The 20,463-nt window shown below is 36.6% G+C and overlaps 1 protein-coding gene across 6 annotated transcripts in view; it reads right to left on the reverse strand.

Moving 5' to 3' along the window:
* Positions 1-6,644: 6,644 nt before the first annotated feature.
* The window catches only part of SFSWAP (splicing factor SWAP), a 49,441-nt gene continuing 35,622 nt past the window's right edge, over positions 6,645-20,463 (reverse strand). For 3 of the 6 annotated variants that reach the window (XM_062631577.1, XM_062631580.1, XM_062631581.1), the window contains exons 15-19: positions 15,159-15,314; positions 13,702-13,827; positions 9,862-10,032; positions 9,237-9,309; positions 6,645-7,058 (exon numbers count right to left, since the gene is read on the reverse strand). In XM_062631577.1, the coding sequence (XP_062487561.1) occupies positions 6,993-7,058; positions 9,237-9,309; positions 9,862-10,032; positions 13,702-13,827; positions 15,159-15,314 (592 nt within the window). In that variant the 3' untranslated portion in view covers positions 6,645-6,992. Of the gene's footprint in view, positions 7,059-9,236; positions 9,310-9,861; positions 10,033-13,701; positions 13,828-15,158; positions 15,446-20,463 lie in introns of those variants that run through there. The other 3 variants (XM_062631578.1, XM_062631579.1, XM_062631582.1) reach the window with 3 other exon arrangements.

Raw genomic sequence — 20,463 nt, forward strand, 5'->3', positions numbered from 1 at the left:
TGAGACTATCACTTTCTCCCATTTCCTGATTTAAAAAAAAAACAGGTAAGCTTACACCCATTCAAGAAGCACAAACAGAAGATGCAACTGGAGACAAACTTATGTGACATACAAAGGTTTAAAGCATAAGTTTTTGGCAATGGGATGTGTGGGTTCAGGGACTGTTTTAATTGGATCATGAGGCTGCCAATGTTCATCTATGAGGTTACCCACATTACATAGCGTATTACCATATTTTTAAATGTATATTTTATGGAAGGGAAGTTTAACAAAAGCTACTTTAGCACACTGGGGCTTTTTTCCTGTCTTTGTTATCATTTCTATTGCCTATTGTGGTAAAATAGGGAATTCACCTTTGAACTTAATATAGCTCTGAAAAGCTATTTCTGAGACATAGGGGACCATTTCACCTACAATATGCAGAGTGGAGGCAAAACCACAGTCATTTCCACCCTGATTAAAATGGACAGTCTTGGAGTGTTAGCAAACATGACCCACAGAATAGCTGAGGTTGGCAGAGACCTCTGGAGGCCTTTGCATCCAAGCCCTTGACTCAAAGCAAGAAGAGTTAGGGCAGAGTGTCTGTGTGCAATCAGGTTTGACTGCCTCCAGAGACAGACTTCACAACCCCTCTAGGCAATGACAACAGCTGCTTAAAAGGAGGTCCATGGACCTAGGGAGACATACCTACAGCCAGTTTAGCAGAGAGAGAAGATGCTGAGCTGAAACAGGGTCTTGGGTCAAAGGCTGCGGGTGAAAGTGCATGCCAAGCTGATCAGTACCATTAGGGTCTATCACTGTATTCAGAGCCCTGACAGAGAGCACACAAGTGAGCTGGAAATACCTTCCCACTGCAAATCTCTAAGTTGCAGCACAACTCACAGGGCCAGCGTGAACCCAAACAGGTAAGTGACCAGCACAAAAGAATAATGATTGTCTATTCTCTGTTTGCAAAGGCAATTCTGAGAAAACTCTTAACTTACAAACTCAAAGGCTTTCACAGTTCATGATTCAACTGACTACACTGGTGGCTTATTATTATGCAAATACATGAAATGTTTAGTACTGGGAATATAAAACAATAGATTGGAGCACTTAGAGAACCTTCATTCCTCTGCCCGTCATTATGATACCATTACACTTAAATCCCACATATTTCACTATAAGAATCCAAGGGAATAAGGGCTTTACTGCCAGAAATACACCTCTGAGTAGCTGCCTTTTCACTCTGTGTTGAGTATCCACTGGGAGAAGGTTTCTAGGTGAGGTCAAGATCATATAGCTTCCTAACTTCTCTTGCAGCACAGACAGCTTACTGAAAATTGACTGTAATGATGCCATTGTAAAAGAGGCTTCACCCATACCACCTTTTTTTGAAGGTAACATCATTTTAATAAAATCTTTTAATCATTGTATACGGTGATTTATAATCTTCACTGTGCATAAGCTAGGGCACTCAAAGACCTGCGGACAGTTGTCACAGTTTAAACCCAGCTGGCAAGTACTATGCTGCTGCTCGCTCACTCCCCCTGCCCTGGTGCCATGGGGAAGAGAATCACAGAAAAGGTAGAACCATGGGTTAAGAAGAGTTTTATAATTTAAACAAAATATAGTAATAATAATAATAATAAAAATGGAAAAGAGAGATTAGCTTTATTTTCTTCCTTTTGATTCCAAATCTTCTGACTTATTTCTTGATGAGAGTTAAGGTTAGTTTTTTCCAAGCCTTAACATTTATGAAGGAAAAAAGCTTTTATAACAAACCAGAGCAACAATTTAACAGACAGTTCTACAATCAGCAAGGCTACCATATCGTAATAAATAAATTGCAGGCAAACACACTTAGATTGCATTTTAAGAAGAAACGCCAAATCCTCTTACTTTTTAATAGAGGAAATACAAGTCACATCTGCCCTTCTCCAGTTTTGTAGACTGGGATTTCTCTTACTCAACCAGGAAGCTGTACTTATAACTGTCAAACATCATCAGGAAGTCATCGCACTTTCTATTTAGTCATCAACAGTTTAATACTCAGTCTAAAGAGTCTTTGTCATCATGCATTTAGACGTGCAGCCACTTTATCCTTATCAAAACCAAGTTACAGCACTTCTCCTGAGTAGAGTATGGCATAGATCAAGAAGAAACAGCAGATTATCACCATCGCTTTTAAAATGGTCTGGCAGAGCTTTTTGTAACATTTGTCATGCTAGATGTTCAGGATTAATTGTTGCCAAGAGATTATAATCTCCATTCAAATTAAAGATATTAAATTCATACCATGGAAGTCTGAAGTTCACTGGAAGGTAAAAGTGAATTTGTTATAAACAGTCAGGATTTCCTTTAAGAGTAACAGAAGAACCAGTAAAGTATTCCCGTACCTATATTTGCCTCCTGTGTAATTCAGAGCAGGGAAAATTATGGCAAAAAATCAAATACATGCTTTGCATTAAGAATTATCAAGGGTCTTTCACTGGTTCAAACAGAATAACAAAAGTAATACTGGCCACCAGAAAGACTGAAACCTAATTAGTAATGCAGGCAGGCATTAGTTTCCAACCAACTGCTCCAATAAAACCTTTCCTTTTACATCTAATTCTTAACAGAACTACGCTTTTGGTGCTGAGAGGATCTGCCTAAAAGCAAAATATTCAGAACATATGCATATTTAAATCACAGGAGGAAAAAAAATTCAAACACTGAGCTTTCAAGAGCTGCATCCAGAAGAATTTCAATCAAATTTTCATAAAGTTGTAGCCAAGTTAATTTACAAGATGAAAATAAGGATGTTAGATAAGTGCAACGCTGTATTTCATCATTTCAGATCATGGGGCAAAAGGAAAATTAATAAAGAAAATGCTTTATTATCTTACTAACCTCAGTCCACAGGTCTTTAACTTCTTTGCTTCATGTAATTAGTTGCTGGGTAGGGATGGGAGAAGAGGAATAGATGATAAACACAACTCAGTTAAGTAGAAATGTAATAGGATTTCCCAGTAAAATGTCTTCACACAAGATAACAGACATTGCATTAAATCCAAAAAACATGAATTGTAAATGTTATCATTTGTTGCCCTGCTGAAAAATGGAGAATATGGGTTTGATTGTCTCTAATAGGTGAAGTTTACAAGTGAGAAAGTGTACATTTCAAAGTAATTGCTGTCAAACGAAATGTTACAATACAAAGAGTTACAACTGACAACAGATGTGAAATCGTGATCAATGCAAGGAGATGGCAGATATATCTCAATGGCTGTCAACTTCTTGACAGAGTCAAATTGTTCAATGGCAAACTATTAGCTCAATTCAATAGAAGCTGCCCTAAAGTCCCTTCACCTGTAAAAAAACAAGTATGTACTGAGATATCGAAGTTATTTTAACTTTATTATTGACAGGTTAGTCACCAGACTGAAGAGCCAAGTAGTAAGCTGCGGATCATATCTAATTCAAATTAGAGCATCTTTAATACACCTACTGAACTTTGAAGATTAGACCTAGATGGGCAGGTTAGACAAAACTGATGAAGTAAAACAGCTGTACTGAGAAATACACTCTAAAGTAAACCGATACCAGGGACTGGAGGACAGGTGCATACAAGCACCTAAAATCTGTTTCACTTCTATTTGACAAAGAAAGGTGGAGAACTCAAGGCTACACACTACAATTGCTGCAGCAATGCCTTTGTCCCATTAGCTTTGTTTCATAAAGCAATCCATCACTGAGAAAATGTCTGTAACACCTACAAATACCCAAGTCTGTTACACTTTGAACCACTAAACCATTTGCAAAGTTTTAAGTACTTGACTACTCAGTTGAACCTTAATCTCCGTTGAATAAAAACTGACACCTCTCGAGCAGCTCCTACTGCCAGTGGAATTCGTTTGAGAGAAGGCTGCTCTGTGTGAATAGGGGAAATGAAGTTTTATTGTATAAACTGACAATTAAAAAAACTTATCCTCAGAACTATGATTAAAACCCCTGAGACAATGAGGACACACTGCCTAGCACATTACAGACAAGAAGGCCCTTCCAAAGTGCCTTGGAAAGCTAGAGTTAACATTTCAAGTCCTTCTGGTTTGTTACACATATGCAGAGGAAATAATTCAAATTAGCTATAGCTAAAGAGTTGTTTAAATTACTGTATTTGACCAAATTTTAAGTAAAGCAGTCTCATATTGTTCCCACAAAACTGAGAAATTTGAAAACCTAAAACTAGTTGCTGACAACTCAGAGCCACCACAGTGCCTTTGTCATGACTACTTCAAAGCTCTCCTTTCTTCCAGCTGAAGATCCCCCAATTTCTTAACTCCCCACTGTAGCAACCATCAGAAACAAGATTCTAGCGATACAGTCAGGTGATACAGGGCCTCTTTAGGCCTCCTGGTGCACAGCCACATTGCAAAGAATTAAGTACGTACAGTTTCTGTGGATGGGAGGCTGCTGTGAGCGCCCCTTTTTCTGCAAAGCCCAAACCTGCTGCCTGCGGTCTCAGACGCTTCAGCAGCACCCTGTAACTGGGTCCACAAAGAGGTCTTTTCCAGGGCTTGCACTGAAAGTCTGTCCCTGGAAAAGAAATGCGAAAATCTTCAAGTTTGAAGTTCTTAGGACATTATTTTGTTATTGGTTACACATTCTCCTGATATACCAGATGCCAGTAACAGTACCGACTGTATCACAAGCTCCACGCTGTATTCACAATCAGTCACAACACAGCCAGTGCCTGTGAAGACAGACCAAAAAACCAGCACTAGTTTCTAAATGTGAATACATACAAAGGAATTATCCTCGTACAGCAGTTCAAGCTCCTTTAATACAGTGAAACTGTCCATTGTGGTTAGAAAGAATAAAAAAATAACACCATAAAATCACTACTCCTTCTTAAATTCTGGAGAATGCACCTACCCATGAGAAAGTGCTAAATGCAAACAATCCTCAATAAACAACAGAAAGTGTAGAAAAATGCAGTTTAATCTAAATCTTCTTGGTGATAAACCCTTCATCTCACTTCATACACAAAAGGGAGTAAGAGGAAAGAAAAAAGACAAAAAAGGCTTGCTCAGAGGGAGGGATAATATTTTAAGAAGTCATTAAAGTAACAACCTTCTCAAAGAGAATAAATCTGCAAAGCAGCAGCAAAACAAGCTGCCCAGTCTATTTTATCAAAGAGTTGGGCTTTTTTCCTATTACATGACAAACAACTGCCATCCAATCTGCCAATTATTTAACTATGGTGAGACTTTTAACTCCATTTAGAAGGGGAAAATATAGCTGCTGTAAATTTAACACTGCAAAACAATCCACAGCAGCTGCCTGCATAATTTACTTTATGTCCTTTTTTTACCTCTGTCTCTACTAGTACCGTTTCGTCAACACATACAGAGAAAATGTTACCTTTCTTGCACTGGTTGAAAGTTATTTTTGTCAGTCAAAACATTACAAATAACCTTGAAATAATTAGGTAAATGGCAGATAACATGATTCCACATTACCATTTAGATGGCTTTTTTTCGTCATTTACGTGGACAATGAAATTTCTCTGCATCAGACGCAGTATTATATTCTTTGTAAGAGTGTAAACTGCTAATTATGACTGGCCAAAAATTGAAAAGAAACCCGATTATTGTTTCAATGGTTTAAATCTCTTGCATTCCAAGTGAGTGAGTGGCATACCAACAGCCATTTTGACCATCATGTTACACAAAGCTTGAGTTACATGAAAACACTGGTTTTCATCCCCTTGCTTTGAACGAGATTATGCATTGGAGTTATTAATCTGTGTAGTTAAATTACCAACTAGTCTGTAAGAATAAACTTCACCACATTAATTTCTCTAATCCATCTCCAACCTCCACCTACTCTCTATAAAATTTGAGAAAATTAGGACATGAGTCACTATAACCATAATATTTCTGATGATAGATCAGAGTTTTTCAGAGGTCATTAAAAGCTCTGATTCAACTCACTATGGAATTGGTAACTGCCAATGAGAGCACCACTGAATATACCAACTATTATAAATTCTCACAGTTAAAGCAGGCTTGGGGAAAAGTTCACACATGCCTTTCTGCACTCATTTTAAGATCATTTAAATTAAAAAGAAGTAATTGTCTTGGTGTACAACAAAGAACGTACAATAAACAAACATTCAATTACAGTGAGGCCACAAGCCTTCTGAAAAGTGTTAACTGGTATATGTCAGTAAAACATAAGCTAGTAAACATCTTTCTCAACTGTATGAAAGATGTTAAACAAGAAGAATGCTGGATTTCTGTAAAGTATGCCATTAAATGACCACAAAATATATTGTCTTTTCTGTAGCTAACTAGGGAGAACAAGGCACATTAAGACAAACAGGCCACTGACCATTAGTGACTGGCTTCAAAGGATCAACTCCTCAAACAGGGGCTCAGAGATCTTTCTAAATGATGCACAGAAAATCATGTCCCTTGTCCCCAAACTATCCACTACTAATATCCAAGCAAACAAAGCATTTTTCTTAAGATCATTCCAAGCATGAAGGAAGATGAAAAGTATTTGGTCAAGCAGGCTAGACCAGCTGTTACTTTAAAAAGCAGAAATTACTGAAGGAAATTCATGTGTAACAGAAGTCAACTGCAAACAGTTAAGGACTCCACAAAAACTCTAGCTAATGAAAGAGGTTTCCTTCTTTATTATTGTGTAATACTTCTTTCACAGAAACATGGTATTTACAAATATACACATATAGACTGCTAATCATAAAATGTTACTGAAGAATTAGTCAAAAAATCAATTTACAAAAACCAAAAACTTCCCAAAGATATTCTGGCTGAAAAAGTTTAATGAAATTTCAAGGAGACGCGTCTGTACAGAAAGATAGGTTTTAGCTCCCCAAGTTCTGGTAATAGTAGACGAGTTGTGAACCGAGTGAGCTAAGCTCAGCTGTACATTTGAGATGAGGCAGTTTTTTCAATATTGTTTTTCACACAATTCTTTAATGGTCAGTTCAACAGGTCTCAGGAGGCACTAGTTTGTATGTTTTTGGAAGCTGCAAGCATTGCTCTCACTTTGGCCATAAGATCCTGTAGAAAATAAAAGGAAAATGATCAGACATGTCTGAGCTTCGAACAGAGCTAAAGCATGTGATAGCAAAAAACATGAATGAAAAGGTTAGCTTACGCTCCATATTCTAACATAGAACAGTTAAAGTCATGATCATCAGATATTAACGGCTCCTAGGCTGAATCAGTGAAATAATCAGAGAAAAGTTCCTATGCCAGCAACTGAAGTCTGGGTTTACTACGATGCTACAAAGTGCTCTACATAAATATTTAGAGCAGTTCCCCTACAATGAAACACAGAAATGGAAGGAAACTATGACTGTATCTTTGCAAAACCTGTAGTGAACACACAGCTACTAAGGTTTAAAGAAAAGGAGAAAGAGCCAGTAAGAAGAGAGTGCTAACAATTACTCTGTAACAGAAAGCTTTTTACTGTTTGTTTTGCAAACCTGCATAAAAATTTTACATAGCAGCAGTATTTTTGCATTTGACAGACTGACTGAAATATCAAGTCTGCTGTGAAACCAAATAGCAAGTCTCAGTCTTGTCTGCGTATCCAGTGGAAACAGCATTACAAAAGGAAATGAAATTTCATGTAAATGGCACCGAGTAATTGGGCTGCAGAAAACGATCACAAAATGAAGTGTATTGGTAATGAATTAAAGTTACTTAAAACATTTCTTCACAAATGCAGTATGAAAGAATTAGAATCCTTAGGTCCTTTAAAGCATTTAAAGCTCTCAAAAAGTCTTCATAGGGGAATTCAGCATCACTATTCCACTTTACAGATAGAAGGATCTGAATGAAAAATAGATACTAAATTGATTATGGTCAGCCAGCACACTGACAGCAAAATGATCTTAGTAATGATTAGGTAAATTGCATTTGCTTGGGCCCTTAAAGATAAAAAGATGCTTAACTACTCTACGTTGGAAAATATCTTGCAGATTCACAAGAATGTCATTCTTCTTACTTTTTGCAAGTAGTAACTAAGAACTGCATTTTAATATCGTAATCTTTCCTCCTCTTACAGCTGTACTTCAAGCAAGCCAACTAATATCGAACTAGGAAATGCTATGCCATAAGCACTATTTAATCCAAGAAATGCATGAAGCAGTTACCTTTGTCTGAAAGGTATATGTTTTTAAAGGGTGAAGTGTTTACTCTACTTTGAAGACCATAAAGTAGTTCATATCCCACTTCTCACAGCAAGAATTCCCATGAATTCGTTTGGTAGCCTAAGAAGTGCTCTGGAATTAGTACTTCATTTTCTTTCTCTATTGCCTATACTTGGTATTTTTCTATCTTCCTGAATATGCTTGGTTTGGGTTTCTCATTTAAAAAATGGATCAAATATGGTATATAAGATACTAGTCTACCAGTTTAGTTCACTAGTGGAACTAAAAGCTTGAACAATATTATTTTATTTAAAGAATAATCTATCCATTGGAAAAAATAAGAATATAAAAAACATCTCTTGATTTGATATTGTAAATTTTCCAAAGCTTAATTAAGAGCTTTCCTCCTCTAAACTTGGCATATCCTATTGAAAGAAAGTTAAATATATGCATGAAGGCTCTAAGAGGATGAGTGAAATTAAAAATTTTAAAGAGTGGTACCATGTGGTAGCTTTTAAAATAGGAATGGAATTCTTTTGACGGAGGCTGGGTATCTTAAAACTGCATTAGGGAAGCTGAATGAGCTGAATGCACTTAGATTGCTATACAGCATATACAGGCACTTACTTATTATGCCATGATTCACAGCAAACTTGAATATATCAACAAAATCATAACAATTGTTCAGAGACATAAACAGCAACAAGGGTGAGATAAGTGAGTTGAAGATGCTGCTTAAACTTAGCCTTTGCCAAGTTATTCCTCCTTCTTTCCTTCTTCCATGAAACTTGTTAAGAGCCCTACATGGTAAGACAGGGTATTGTAGCATAATGCGACTTTCATAACAGTGGATATACTGTGGCATAATGAATTAAGCTTGGTCTTCAGAGGCTTGATTAAATTTGAAAGGACAGCAGCTACAGAAGCAACAAAATTGTTCTTCTCATAAGCAAACAGATTAAGAATGACAATGAACATGTCTCTACATCACATGCAAAGCTCAGAATAGTAGAAGGTAGTAAGAAAACAACATGATGGACACACTTAATTAGGTAACATACTCTGAATTTTTTATTTGTACCTGAGTGATTTTACTCTGCACTGAAGACACAATTGCTGAAGAGATTTGGCCATCTTTTTCCTGAGAAACTCCCCTAAAAATAAAGTAAAATTAGAATTAAGAATTCATAGTAAACATTTAAAAAATACATTTTACTCATGATTTTTATACGAGAGACATTTCATACAAGTATCTCATGAGTCAACAGTTCTCCCATTCAACTAGAAGCCATGACAAGTCATGGTCAGAAAAGCCACTCACACAACTGATGCAGAGAAGTCTGGGTAACAGCCTAGGAATTTAACAGGACTGTACCATATTGTGTAGAAATAATCTAATTATGCATCTCACACAGACATCACAATTCCATTAAAACTCTACTTCTCCAATTCCGATTTCTAACTTAGAATTCAGTTGCACAATTTTATGCACCAGTTTTACTGTAAGAGTATGTAGAGCATTTACTCTAGTAAGCAACAGAAATCCCATGTCTTCATTAGACTGATGCACATAGTGCTGTCCTCCCAGAGTCTTCCACTTTTAATAGGCATACATTACACACACACAAAGCTCCTCACCATGTTAGATCAAAAGACACAGAAAAGAAATATCGGCATTGCTGTAATACAGTTGAGGAGTATATTACCTGGAGCGTTCCTGGCTGGATTCCCTGCTCTCCACAGGAGAGACACTAGTTGAATGTACAGAATTTTTGTGTGTGGATGGTTTGCCTGGTGACATGGATGGTGAAGGAGACCTAGCTTTGGACTTGGTACGTGATCTAGACCGCCTCTTCTTCTTCTTTTCATGGGGACTTCTGCAAGAAGAAAATATTCTGTTGAAGGATATTTTAGCAATAGTACACTTGCCCAATTGAAGTCACTTGTCGCCCTTCTAAAAGCTTACCTAGCCCTTTTCCACACAATACTTCTCATGCATTCAGCAAGCATTAGTTTTACCCCAATACTTCTATGGTTGTGCAAAATACTCTCTCAGAAGCTCTTTTTAACATATTACATTAGGCAACTACTAACACCTCAGGCTCTCACTTGGAATGGTGCTTCATGGATACACAGGAATTACTGGACAGTATTTGACAATTTGAAGGATGACAATGAAAAATGTTGCATTGGAGATTTGCAGAATAACTTTGCTAGAGGGAAGTTCTTTTCCAAACAACATCAGACACGTAAAATATAATGAGTAATGTAAGAATTTATATCCCTTATGATTTTCCTAGCTCATAAATGAGCTAAACCATGGAATCATAACTATGCAAAAGATATACAAGGCAAATCCATGGTTTGTTTGTTAAAAGAAATGGCCCCCTTGTGATCCAATCTAATGTAGCCAATGGCAGGCTCAAAATTATAAACAAGGTATTGTATGCCACTCAAACAAACCTGGACCTAGCAACACGTCTTAAGTGCAAACAGTTTATGAACTCGAAAGTAGATAGATGTTTGTCATGATGAGAGCTGGAACAAAGGGCTTATGGGTATCTGATGTTTTCATTATTGATAGAAGAAAAAAAACAGAGGTAGCCTCTTCACATGCAGTATTAAGCTCAAAGAGAACTCAATTAGTAATATACTAGAGACAGAACTATCAAAATCTTTATACATGGTTATGAATTTACAGCCGTCTGATTTACACACCAATATTGATATTACTGTAATTAGAACTACTGGAGTAATGACTTAATTAGAGTTAGGCAACACCTCATTGTAGATATATCTCTCTAGCATGTACTGCTAGAAGTCTCTTCAGAAAAATGCTGAAGCTTCTAGAACCTCTTAAAAGACGGTAAAACTTTGAGCCATCTTTTAAGCATCACATTATTGCTTCCTTTATTTTGATTTTATTTGGAATTTGCTACTTTAAAAGCAGCTACACTGTAACATTGAATTCCCGTATCAATATTCAACACCTCTGATGCTTAGAATTTATCATACAAAAATCTGGTCTTTATATAGTATTAAATGTTCAAGACCTATAATTGCAAAACCTCCTTAAACTTTTCTTGCAAAAATAATCATTAAGTGGCAAAAGAAAAACCCCACAGCTCCACTGGCCTCAACATTTTTACAACTATACAAAAAACATCAGTTACAAAGTCAGTTTTTCCTTGGCAAGCAGATTACGTACTGTAATTGTCCAGTTCTTAAAACATTACAATGTAATCAAGCTGTGAACATATTTCATAATTAACTCTTGAAAATCTCAAACATGCATCATGCAAGAATATTTTACAGTTGCCTTTTTCAGTATTTTTCATCTCAGATTATTAAGAACAAACGTGGTAACAGCTGAATGAATGTGTCCACCCATTTTCTATTTTTAGAACATCCCATTTGCTAAAATCAGGCTTATCTTTTAAATATCTTTCTAGGTACAAAAGCTAGCATGAAAGAACTGTGCAGATTCTCTGTGGAAAGTAATTCACTGCAGTCAGATTAAAACACTCATTTACACTGGACTTCTTTTTAAAGTGACTGTGATAGCAACTGAGGTACAGGATAAGCAGAACAAAAGACAATTGTATTTATTCTGAAGCACACCTCACTCTACAAGCAGTGAGCCAGTAATTCCCAAACAAGACAAAGCATAGCTTCCTAGTTCTTACATATTTCCTTCTGGAAACATACCTAAGGGTTTACAAGCAATGCTAGCTATTCAGCACCATGACTGACATCAGATTAATGTCCCAAGCAAACTTATAACATTGCAGTATTCAGGAATTCTAACTTTCAGTCCTCTTGACAGTACCGGATTCTAAAGCTTGCCTACTACTTAGTGTAATGATGGTTAATAAAACCCACTCAGCTGACTGCTGCCATGTAAGACTGAAATCTGCTCTCACCTACTAGGCAAAATATACACTATTCACTCATAGAAAGCTCAAATAAACCAATTAGCTTCTAACAGACCTTGAACCCAACCTCTGCTTCCATCACACCACTGTGAAGAATCTGTTCCATAACTGAACAAGTCCACCACGTTTTTGCACAAAAAAATTAACATGTCAGTCATAAGAGGGCTAAAACAGTAGGTTTTCTGAAGTCAGAGCTGCAAAATATTCTCATCCATGTGTAACTACAATATTCTTTCTTCAGTCCATTATTTTTTGCACTTACTGTCATATTTTGTTGTGACGTGTAGGCCTAACAGAAGTTTACCATTTCCACTTCCATAAACTTATATAAGCTTTCCACTTAAACAAACAATTTCCACTTTATATAAATATTGTTTAAAGAGGAATCCAGTTTGTTTCACAATTACCATCATAATTTATCATTAGTGGCATAACTGTAAAGATAATTTATAGCTTAAGATGCTCAATGGTCAAGCAGCAGAAACACCAACACTGCACTGAAAATAGCACAGGGCTGGGAAAAAATTCCTGTATGTGTTTATAGGAAAACATTTTAAACCTCCATATATTTTCTGCTTAACCAAATCTGCATGCTGAATTCCACAGAAGCCTTTATTATCTCTAGTTGATGAATGTGAAAAACGGAATCAGTTGAAGTATACTGATGAAGCTCTCAATTATGCATACCATGCATCAATTAATTAGAAACTGTCAAGACATGGAAAGTTACCTCAGGAAACAATAGACATTTTAAAATAATTGTAAGGTTGAAAGTGTTTGCTTCTTATTCCACAGGAAATAGGGAGAAACAGGTTAAGACTTAATCTTCGCCAATTAGAAGAAAAATTTGGTATGCTCAGTTTAGTAATTCAGTGTGCTGGGGTTTGTGTACACTTTAGGTGTACATATACAAGCATGAAAAATTTTCACTTCCTTGCATGTTGAAGGTGTAACATGCCACAAAATAGTAGAGACACAAAACATTTCAAAGCCTTCTGGGCACACACTTTCCTTCTGCAACTGGTTAGCTTAAATAATATTTGGTATGCCATTTTGATTACAATAGGTTCAGAGATACCATATGCAAGGTGCTCTCAAGAAGACACCTCTTGATTCACGTCTCACATTCCACTTTGTTAGTAAAATAATTGCTAAATGTAAAGCATACTGTTTGCTAAACTGGAGTTTCCCCTTATTTGTGCAGGTATGACAAGATGTCAAGCAATGCCAGTAGGAATAACATAAAACCACTATATGACCTCTGTGCAGAGGCCATTTGGTTCACACAGGCAGAGCATACGAAAATAACTCAAAAAGAGGGAAATACAAGAATCCAAATAAAAGATGAACTCTCACAGCTAGGAGACAGTAGCATATTAAAGTTCACTGGCTGGGTTGTACATTTAGTGTTTAAATATATGCAAGAATTCGAGAAGGACAAGAGAGTTTCTATTTTTTTTTTTTCTCCCCAGAAATATCTGTTTATTAGAATAAAGCTCAAGAACATAAGGAAATGTGAAGTTCTACCCAGAGAGGTTACAACACGTCAGGCAATGTTTATGGTCCTTATGATGCCAGGACATAACCTTTTCCAGGAGCAGGTATACTTACTTGGAACGTGGGCGTTTCCTACTATTTCCAGGACTGTTACTAATGCGATAAGCTGTTGGAACGCTTCTTTCATCTCTCCGCCTTTCTGGTGTGTGAGCCCTTCTCCTAGGTGACCTTGATCGCGACCTGAGCAGGAAAAAAAAATACATAAGTTTGCTTTTTGCTACTTCTTTCACTACTTTTATTTCAGTGGAATTGTGCTGTCAGCAATTGCAAATAGAACACCTTTCAAATGCCTATTTTACATCAACATGGGGTATTTAGTGTCCAAGACTTGTCAGCTGCATAAAAATTTCTTACCCGTTCAAGGCATTTAGGATGTAGTTATCCATTGCTTTTCACTCCCAACAGGCGGGGAACCATTCATTTTTTGCTATAGCAAAAACATTTATATTTTGCTATTTTATGTCAACTTCTGCAGTAGTAGGTGGAAAGGTTTTACTTTAGCCCTGTCACCTTTTGTGGCAACAGAATTTGTTAACATTGGTATGCAGAAGACCAATTTGGCTCAAAGCCTGAGACTGTCAGGCCTGACCCTGTCTTCTCAAATTAGTGGTATGTTTTTAGAACTGCTGCATCACTAAGACAAATACAAGTTTTTGTTTTTGGTACATCTCCATCACTGACAAGTCCAGGAAATTTTATCCCAGATGCTGCAGAATGATCCTAGCACAGCCAGTATTTTCACTTGTGCAAGTGACCAACAACCCATGATCAGTGTTGTTTGGCACTAGCAATTTGACTTGAAATACTTTTCCTAGAAAAGTGAGAAAAAGAGATCAAGAGAGGAAAGAATAAAGCATGCCCAGTTAAGATCAGAGATCAACTTAAGCACTTAACTCCTTTTCTCTATGATTTGGTATTAAGTGGATGTGCAAGTAAAATCCAAGTATTTCTTAACAAAATAAATGGAGTGAGAAAAGTCCGGACAGATGCAGGGGAAGGGGAGATCATAAAGAGGGTGACTCAGGGACCCAGCTTAGAATAAAAGAAAAAAAATCCCAAACCAACCCCAAATCTACCCCCAAATTCCTGACAGTAACAGTTAGTCTTGTTCTCACTAAAATATATAGTTCTAATAATTTTACTTCTATTTGCTTAAAGTCTTTCTTTTTTATTTACTATAGGCATGTCATTCCATGTATACAAGCACTGATGTTCTCGAAAATACCTAATTTGCTGTGATGACTAAAAGATAAGTCATTTGTGAAATCACTGCTCTTTTGCAGACCCATACCATATATATAACATATATACATACACACACTCCTGAACCATTTCTCTTACACCTACAACAAAAGAGATCAACTGAAAATGAAAAAAATTAATCACAATGACAGTTAAAGTGTTGCAAATTAACTGCTTTGTCACTTAGAAATCTGATCTTTACCAGGCCATTCAGAAGGATTAAAAAGGAAAAAACCAACAGATGATAAAGTTTGGGGTCAGTCAGACACCTTGACATTTTACCAGGATTTCCCTCAAAAGAGCTCCAGCAGTCAAATCTTTTCGCTGTCGAAGTTGCCTGATAATTTTCCCGCTCTGTTGCTGCTGCCACTGATGAGCTGCTCAGAGTCGGCTCCATGCTCAGTGTCCCTGTGGATGCTGTGAGTCTGTGATACGGAGGCACACACTTCACATTGAGAATAAAATATCCTAGTTTTGGTATTAACTAGACTCCTGAAAAGGCTCGGTCCCTTAACCAAAAGCTGAACGTTAGTGAAACATGCCTATATGGACCAGCCTAAAAAAAAGTCCAATCAGAAAGAAAAAGTCATTAGCTTCATTTTCATGAACTGAAGTTTGTGGTTCTACAACATCACCAAATGTTAAGAACTGTGGCCATTAGGTTCAAACAATTAAAAGCAGCTTAACAATTTTACCGCAATACATCAGTTATTGCTTTCAGTAGACTGTTATTTCAAAAGGCACTCTATTCCTTTTAAAGCCAGTATCACTTCTGTTTAGTAGGGTCCCAACAGTTCAAGGGGCTACAAAGCTTGGCATGTCTCATTACAAAACAGGAATTAAACTACGTTAATGGACACTGCCTCAGCAATGACAAAATCAGCTTGGAAGGAGAAAAAAACCCAAACAACCTTTTTTTTTCTTTTACAAACCGCAAGTACTTCCAAGTCTCTTAAACACCTAACATTGAGGCAAAAAGTAGCACACAAACACACACACACACATACGTGTACTCTATCCAAACCTACTGAAAAGTAACCAGTTAATAAAGTATGCAACCACTAAGTACTGCTTATAACTCAGTGACTGGATAAATTCTGTGGCTCAGTACTCCTGTAGTACTAGACAGTGTAAACTAAAAAACAGTATCAAAGAGAAGTTTAAATGTTCTGTCTCTATCAAGTTTCATTTAACTAAATCACTACATAACAAGTACCTCTGCTTCCCCTCCACTCCTCTTACATACACAAACAAATCATACTCACACAAATACATAATTAGCTTAGATCATGTAGCACAAAGATCTACTTGTAGTTCAGATGAATATCATAATTCTTTGCATTTACTGCCAGCCAACTGTGAAACCTCACTTCTCAGCCAGAATATCATTACTGAAGACTCCAGTGACTGACAACCTACACCAAGAGCATCACTCTCAGGTGCATTTCACAAACTTTTTAGTGGTGCTTTGAAATCAATTAGGAACAAAGATACTGGTAAAACATTTACTACAGGTGACCAAAAGGTTCCAAAGACTGCTTGCTTTCCAATCAGATTTAACAAATGTGCCCCATCTTTGACACTGAGTACTTATTTGTAATAACTAATTATCTCTTTGGGACTAACAGCTCCACAGCAATCCACGCTGCAACACCTTACAGCACTTCTGGGCATGGTTTACTGTTTCCATGACTTTTGTTAAGCTTTAATCTGTCAAGTTGGTCTAGAATTCAAACTGCACAATACTAGGCGCTGGATGGGACTAACTTTGGTACAGAAACTTTGTTCCAGGCAAATAACATGCAGATATAAAGAGAAATGCTGTTAGCACACCACATGCCGCAATTAAGACAATATATCTAGGTTCCTTATGTAGCTGCAGTGTTTTAAACTTGTTGCTGCAAAACAGGTTTGGTTGTGCTACCCAGAAGCATGCTTTGAATCAACTTCATGTTATTGGAACAGAATTTTTCTACAATAGAGCTGAAAAGGCATTAGAAAGAATTTAAAAAGAAAATGCAACAGTACAAATATTGCATCTTACCACAAAAGCCTATTTTTAAATGAAGCGGAGCCTCTAGACCTCTAACAATGCAAAAATAAGTGATAAACAAACGGTATAAAATGGTATATAGACAAGTATATTGCAACGTTCATCTGTAGGATTTCTATGCAAAATAAGCATTTTGGAGAAAAGACAGTATTAGGATACACAGTCCAAAAATGAAGAGCTTGAAAAGTATACTGAACAGCCCCTAAATAGAGAGCAAAGAAAGTTATTGCAAATTTCTACATTTATCTTCACTTCCCACTTCTCATTCTCTGTTAACTTGTCATGATAAGTTATATGGTAAAGGTGCTTTTTAATCTTACTTTCTGAAAGAATTTATACCATTAAATAGTAATTACTCAAAAGTCTTTTAAAAGAGAAGCTCTACTAATGTTTATATGGAAACCTCACAAAATCTAAGGCTTCAAGACAGTTCCCCAAATACAGGGTATGTGTTGAGTAGTCATTATTACAATTCAGAGATAATTCATTATAATCTAAATATAAGATAGTCTAATGAAAAATTATTAAATAAACATAACTCCTCTTTTGGCTGTCACAGTTCATTCAAATCTAATAGTTTAAATAACTTCCAATGCGAAATACTTATCTTCACTGTGCAGATACTTCAAACCTAATAAGCTACTCTCTAATAAAGTTATGAAAGTTTATTAAAAAAAAAAAAATCCTGCGTTTATTTATTTCCAGGAACTGGAGCAGTAATTACCACAGAAATGGAAAATCCCTTTTTTTTTTTATTTCAGTCCACTCCTGAGGTAAAATAAAGCAGCATTAATCACTTTATACTGAGATTCGTAGGTTAGAATATACATTTTGAACAGAATAAAATAAGGCAATAAAATCTCAAACATACAACATGAGACTAAGATACTCAAATAAAGCAGTTACTCAAAAGAGGGTGTTCCAGTATTATTTAGCATCAATATCCACACAATGAAGACTATCTCTTATCACCATTCATTTAATACCGGATGAACATATAGACCTCTACAAATAGTTTACACTTTATCCCAGGAAGGTATGTCCTTTTACATAACCATTCAATAGTAAGCTGTAACATCCAATGTTTTTGGGAATCTAGGGAAAAAGATACTGGTTTAGGTGAAGCACTAGGGAAACTGAAGAGGAAAGAAATGTGAAAGGTGTCATGTTTTGAATGAGACAAGACAATCCATGGAAATAATTTTCTCTGAATCCACACTAAATATATAAATACATAGAAAAAAGAAAGGAAACCAGTCACATCTTCTAGCTAGACAACAACTTTGACCTTTTCTGGCAATTACTAAGACAAGGCATTATTTTTGTCTAAATGCATGTGAGACAAAACATGTCCGTATCTAACTAGGTTATGAATCAGCCTCCCACTCGTGATTACTCTCCAAATTCTCTGGTTTCAGGAGCAAGAGCTTTAATTTCAGAAATACAGTGAGTAAGTTAAGGCGTAGCAAACACCTTCAATAAAGCAAGCCTTCAATCATCACCATTTCTTGTACAATGTGAGACCATGTGGGCCCTAATTAGAAAGTCAGGGCTAGAAAAGACCTCAAGAAATAAAGACTATTCAATGTTCTCCAAACTATAATTCTTGATACAGAAATTTCCCACAACGGAGTGTTCCGAGCTGTATTAACTGCCTTTACCACTGAGACACTATGAAAAGCTTTCTAGTCTGTTAGCAATTTAAATCCATTACTTATTGTCCAAACTCCAAGGACTGAAGAAGAACGTTCATTTCCCTCTTTTTTGGCATACATGAAGATTTATTTCATCTTCCTTCAGTCTTTCCAAACAGTCATTCCAATTCTCTCAATTCTGAAAATTCTTGATGATTCCCTCTAAACATCCTCCAGCTGGTCTAATTCCTTCTAAAGGATGCACAAAACTGGACACAGTACTCTAGCTGAAGCCAAATAGAACATCTTCCAGATGAGGAGACACTTGACGCATCCCGCCTTAGACTTGATTGTCTTTACTGACTACATTAAACCAATACAGTCACTGTATTAAGTATCAGTTGCAGGAGAAAGATATTCTTTACAGTTGAACTATAAGAGCTCCTTGGTCAAAGTTTAGATTTAGCCATGTTCTTGTGAAATGCTATAGAGAGGAAGGTACATTTAGATTTCTAACAGGTCTCCCACCTAATATAATTACCACTAATTGCATTTCTTATGGCCTGCAAAAAGCTCAAAGGGAACAGGCACTCATTCAGCACTGATGATACTGTCTTAAGTTCCCAGAAACAACAGGTTTCTGAATGGGAGAGACACCCTCCAGACACCTCCATTTCAACCACTACTTACAGAACAGAAAGACAGGCTGAATGGAAAGCCCTTTCCCATTCAGGTCTAACTTCTGTCAAGTTTTAAAATGTGCAAAATATGTGCAAGATGTGGTGAGTTTTTCTGAAGCAATTTCAAAACACAGCTACCCAGCATGAAGCTTTATTGGATTCTCAGGTTGTAGAATTCAAGAGCTGCTCAAGGAAATACCCAATCAGACTTAATCAGGTGCTCACAATGTTAAGGCTTTTATACGTCTGTTGTTTGGCCTGTGCTAGAAGGCACGCTCAAGGTGGCACATGAAAATTAGCTCCAGTTGATTAACTGTTCTTGGAGATTTTTGTGTACTTTTTTTCACCAGCTGGGCAGCAAAAGAACCCAAAACTCAAACCCATCTATAATGAGACTATCCACTGTGTACACGATAGACTTCAGAAGACTGTTGTCTTTTCACCAGCAGAACCAAATGTACACAAGCTGGTGGAAATACTCAGGCTTCTAAAGGACCATACATCTTACCTCCCTGAAGTCACTGAAAACATATCAATCTGAACTTAAAAGTTCCCATTAATCTGGTCACTGCCCAATGCAGACTCATGCAACATGCAGGATTATCTTTATCCTGTTGAGCTGGATACCCAGTTATTAATAAGCATCTTCTCAGGTGATTCTTTCCCTTTTTCAAGGTACCACAGAAGATTACTGTTCGTTTTGGGGTTTTCTTGCATTACAATGAATGATGCTTCTCTTTACTTTTACCATGTATTAGTAAAATCATGGATAAATATATGCAATATAGTTTAGATGAAGTGACATGGGGGAGGTTTAAGTGAAAATACGGCTTGACTGGAAATTGAAAAGATGAGTGATTCACCTGAGGAGACTTTTTTTCCAAGGAATCCTTAACTCTGAGAAGACTTACATTCACTACTTAAACAAGGAAAGCTTTGTTCAGCGTCATTCCCTTTACACAGTGGTAAGCACAGAAGAGAATGACACAGTACTTTGGAATGTGCCTTATAACAGAGCATCATGATAATCTATTGTCAAAGGCAGTCAAGTAAGTGGCACGTCCAACTGATCATTTCAGCCCAAGTTATGTTCATTTAATTCCCTGAATCTCTAAACAGCAGAGATGTTTTCTGTAACAGTACTGTATTTAACCTTAAAATAAAGAGTTGTAATGCATTAACACCTACTCATATTAGTGTAGTTAGA

This window comes from Pezoporus occidentalis, unplaced genomic scaffold (genome assembly GCF_034315485.1).
Source record: "Pezoporus occidentalis ecotype Australia unplaced genomic scaffold, CSIRO_AGI_Poc_V1 ctg37, whole genome shotgun sequence".
NCBI classification, from domain to species: Eukaryota; Metazoa; Chordata; class Aves; order Psittaciformes; family Psittacidae; genus Pezoporus; species Pezoporus occidentalis.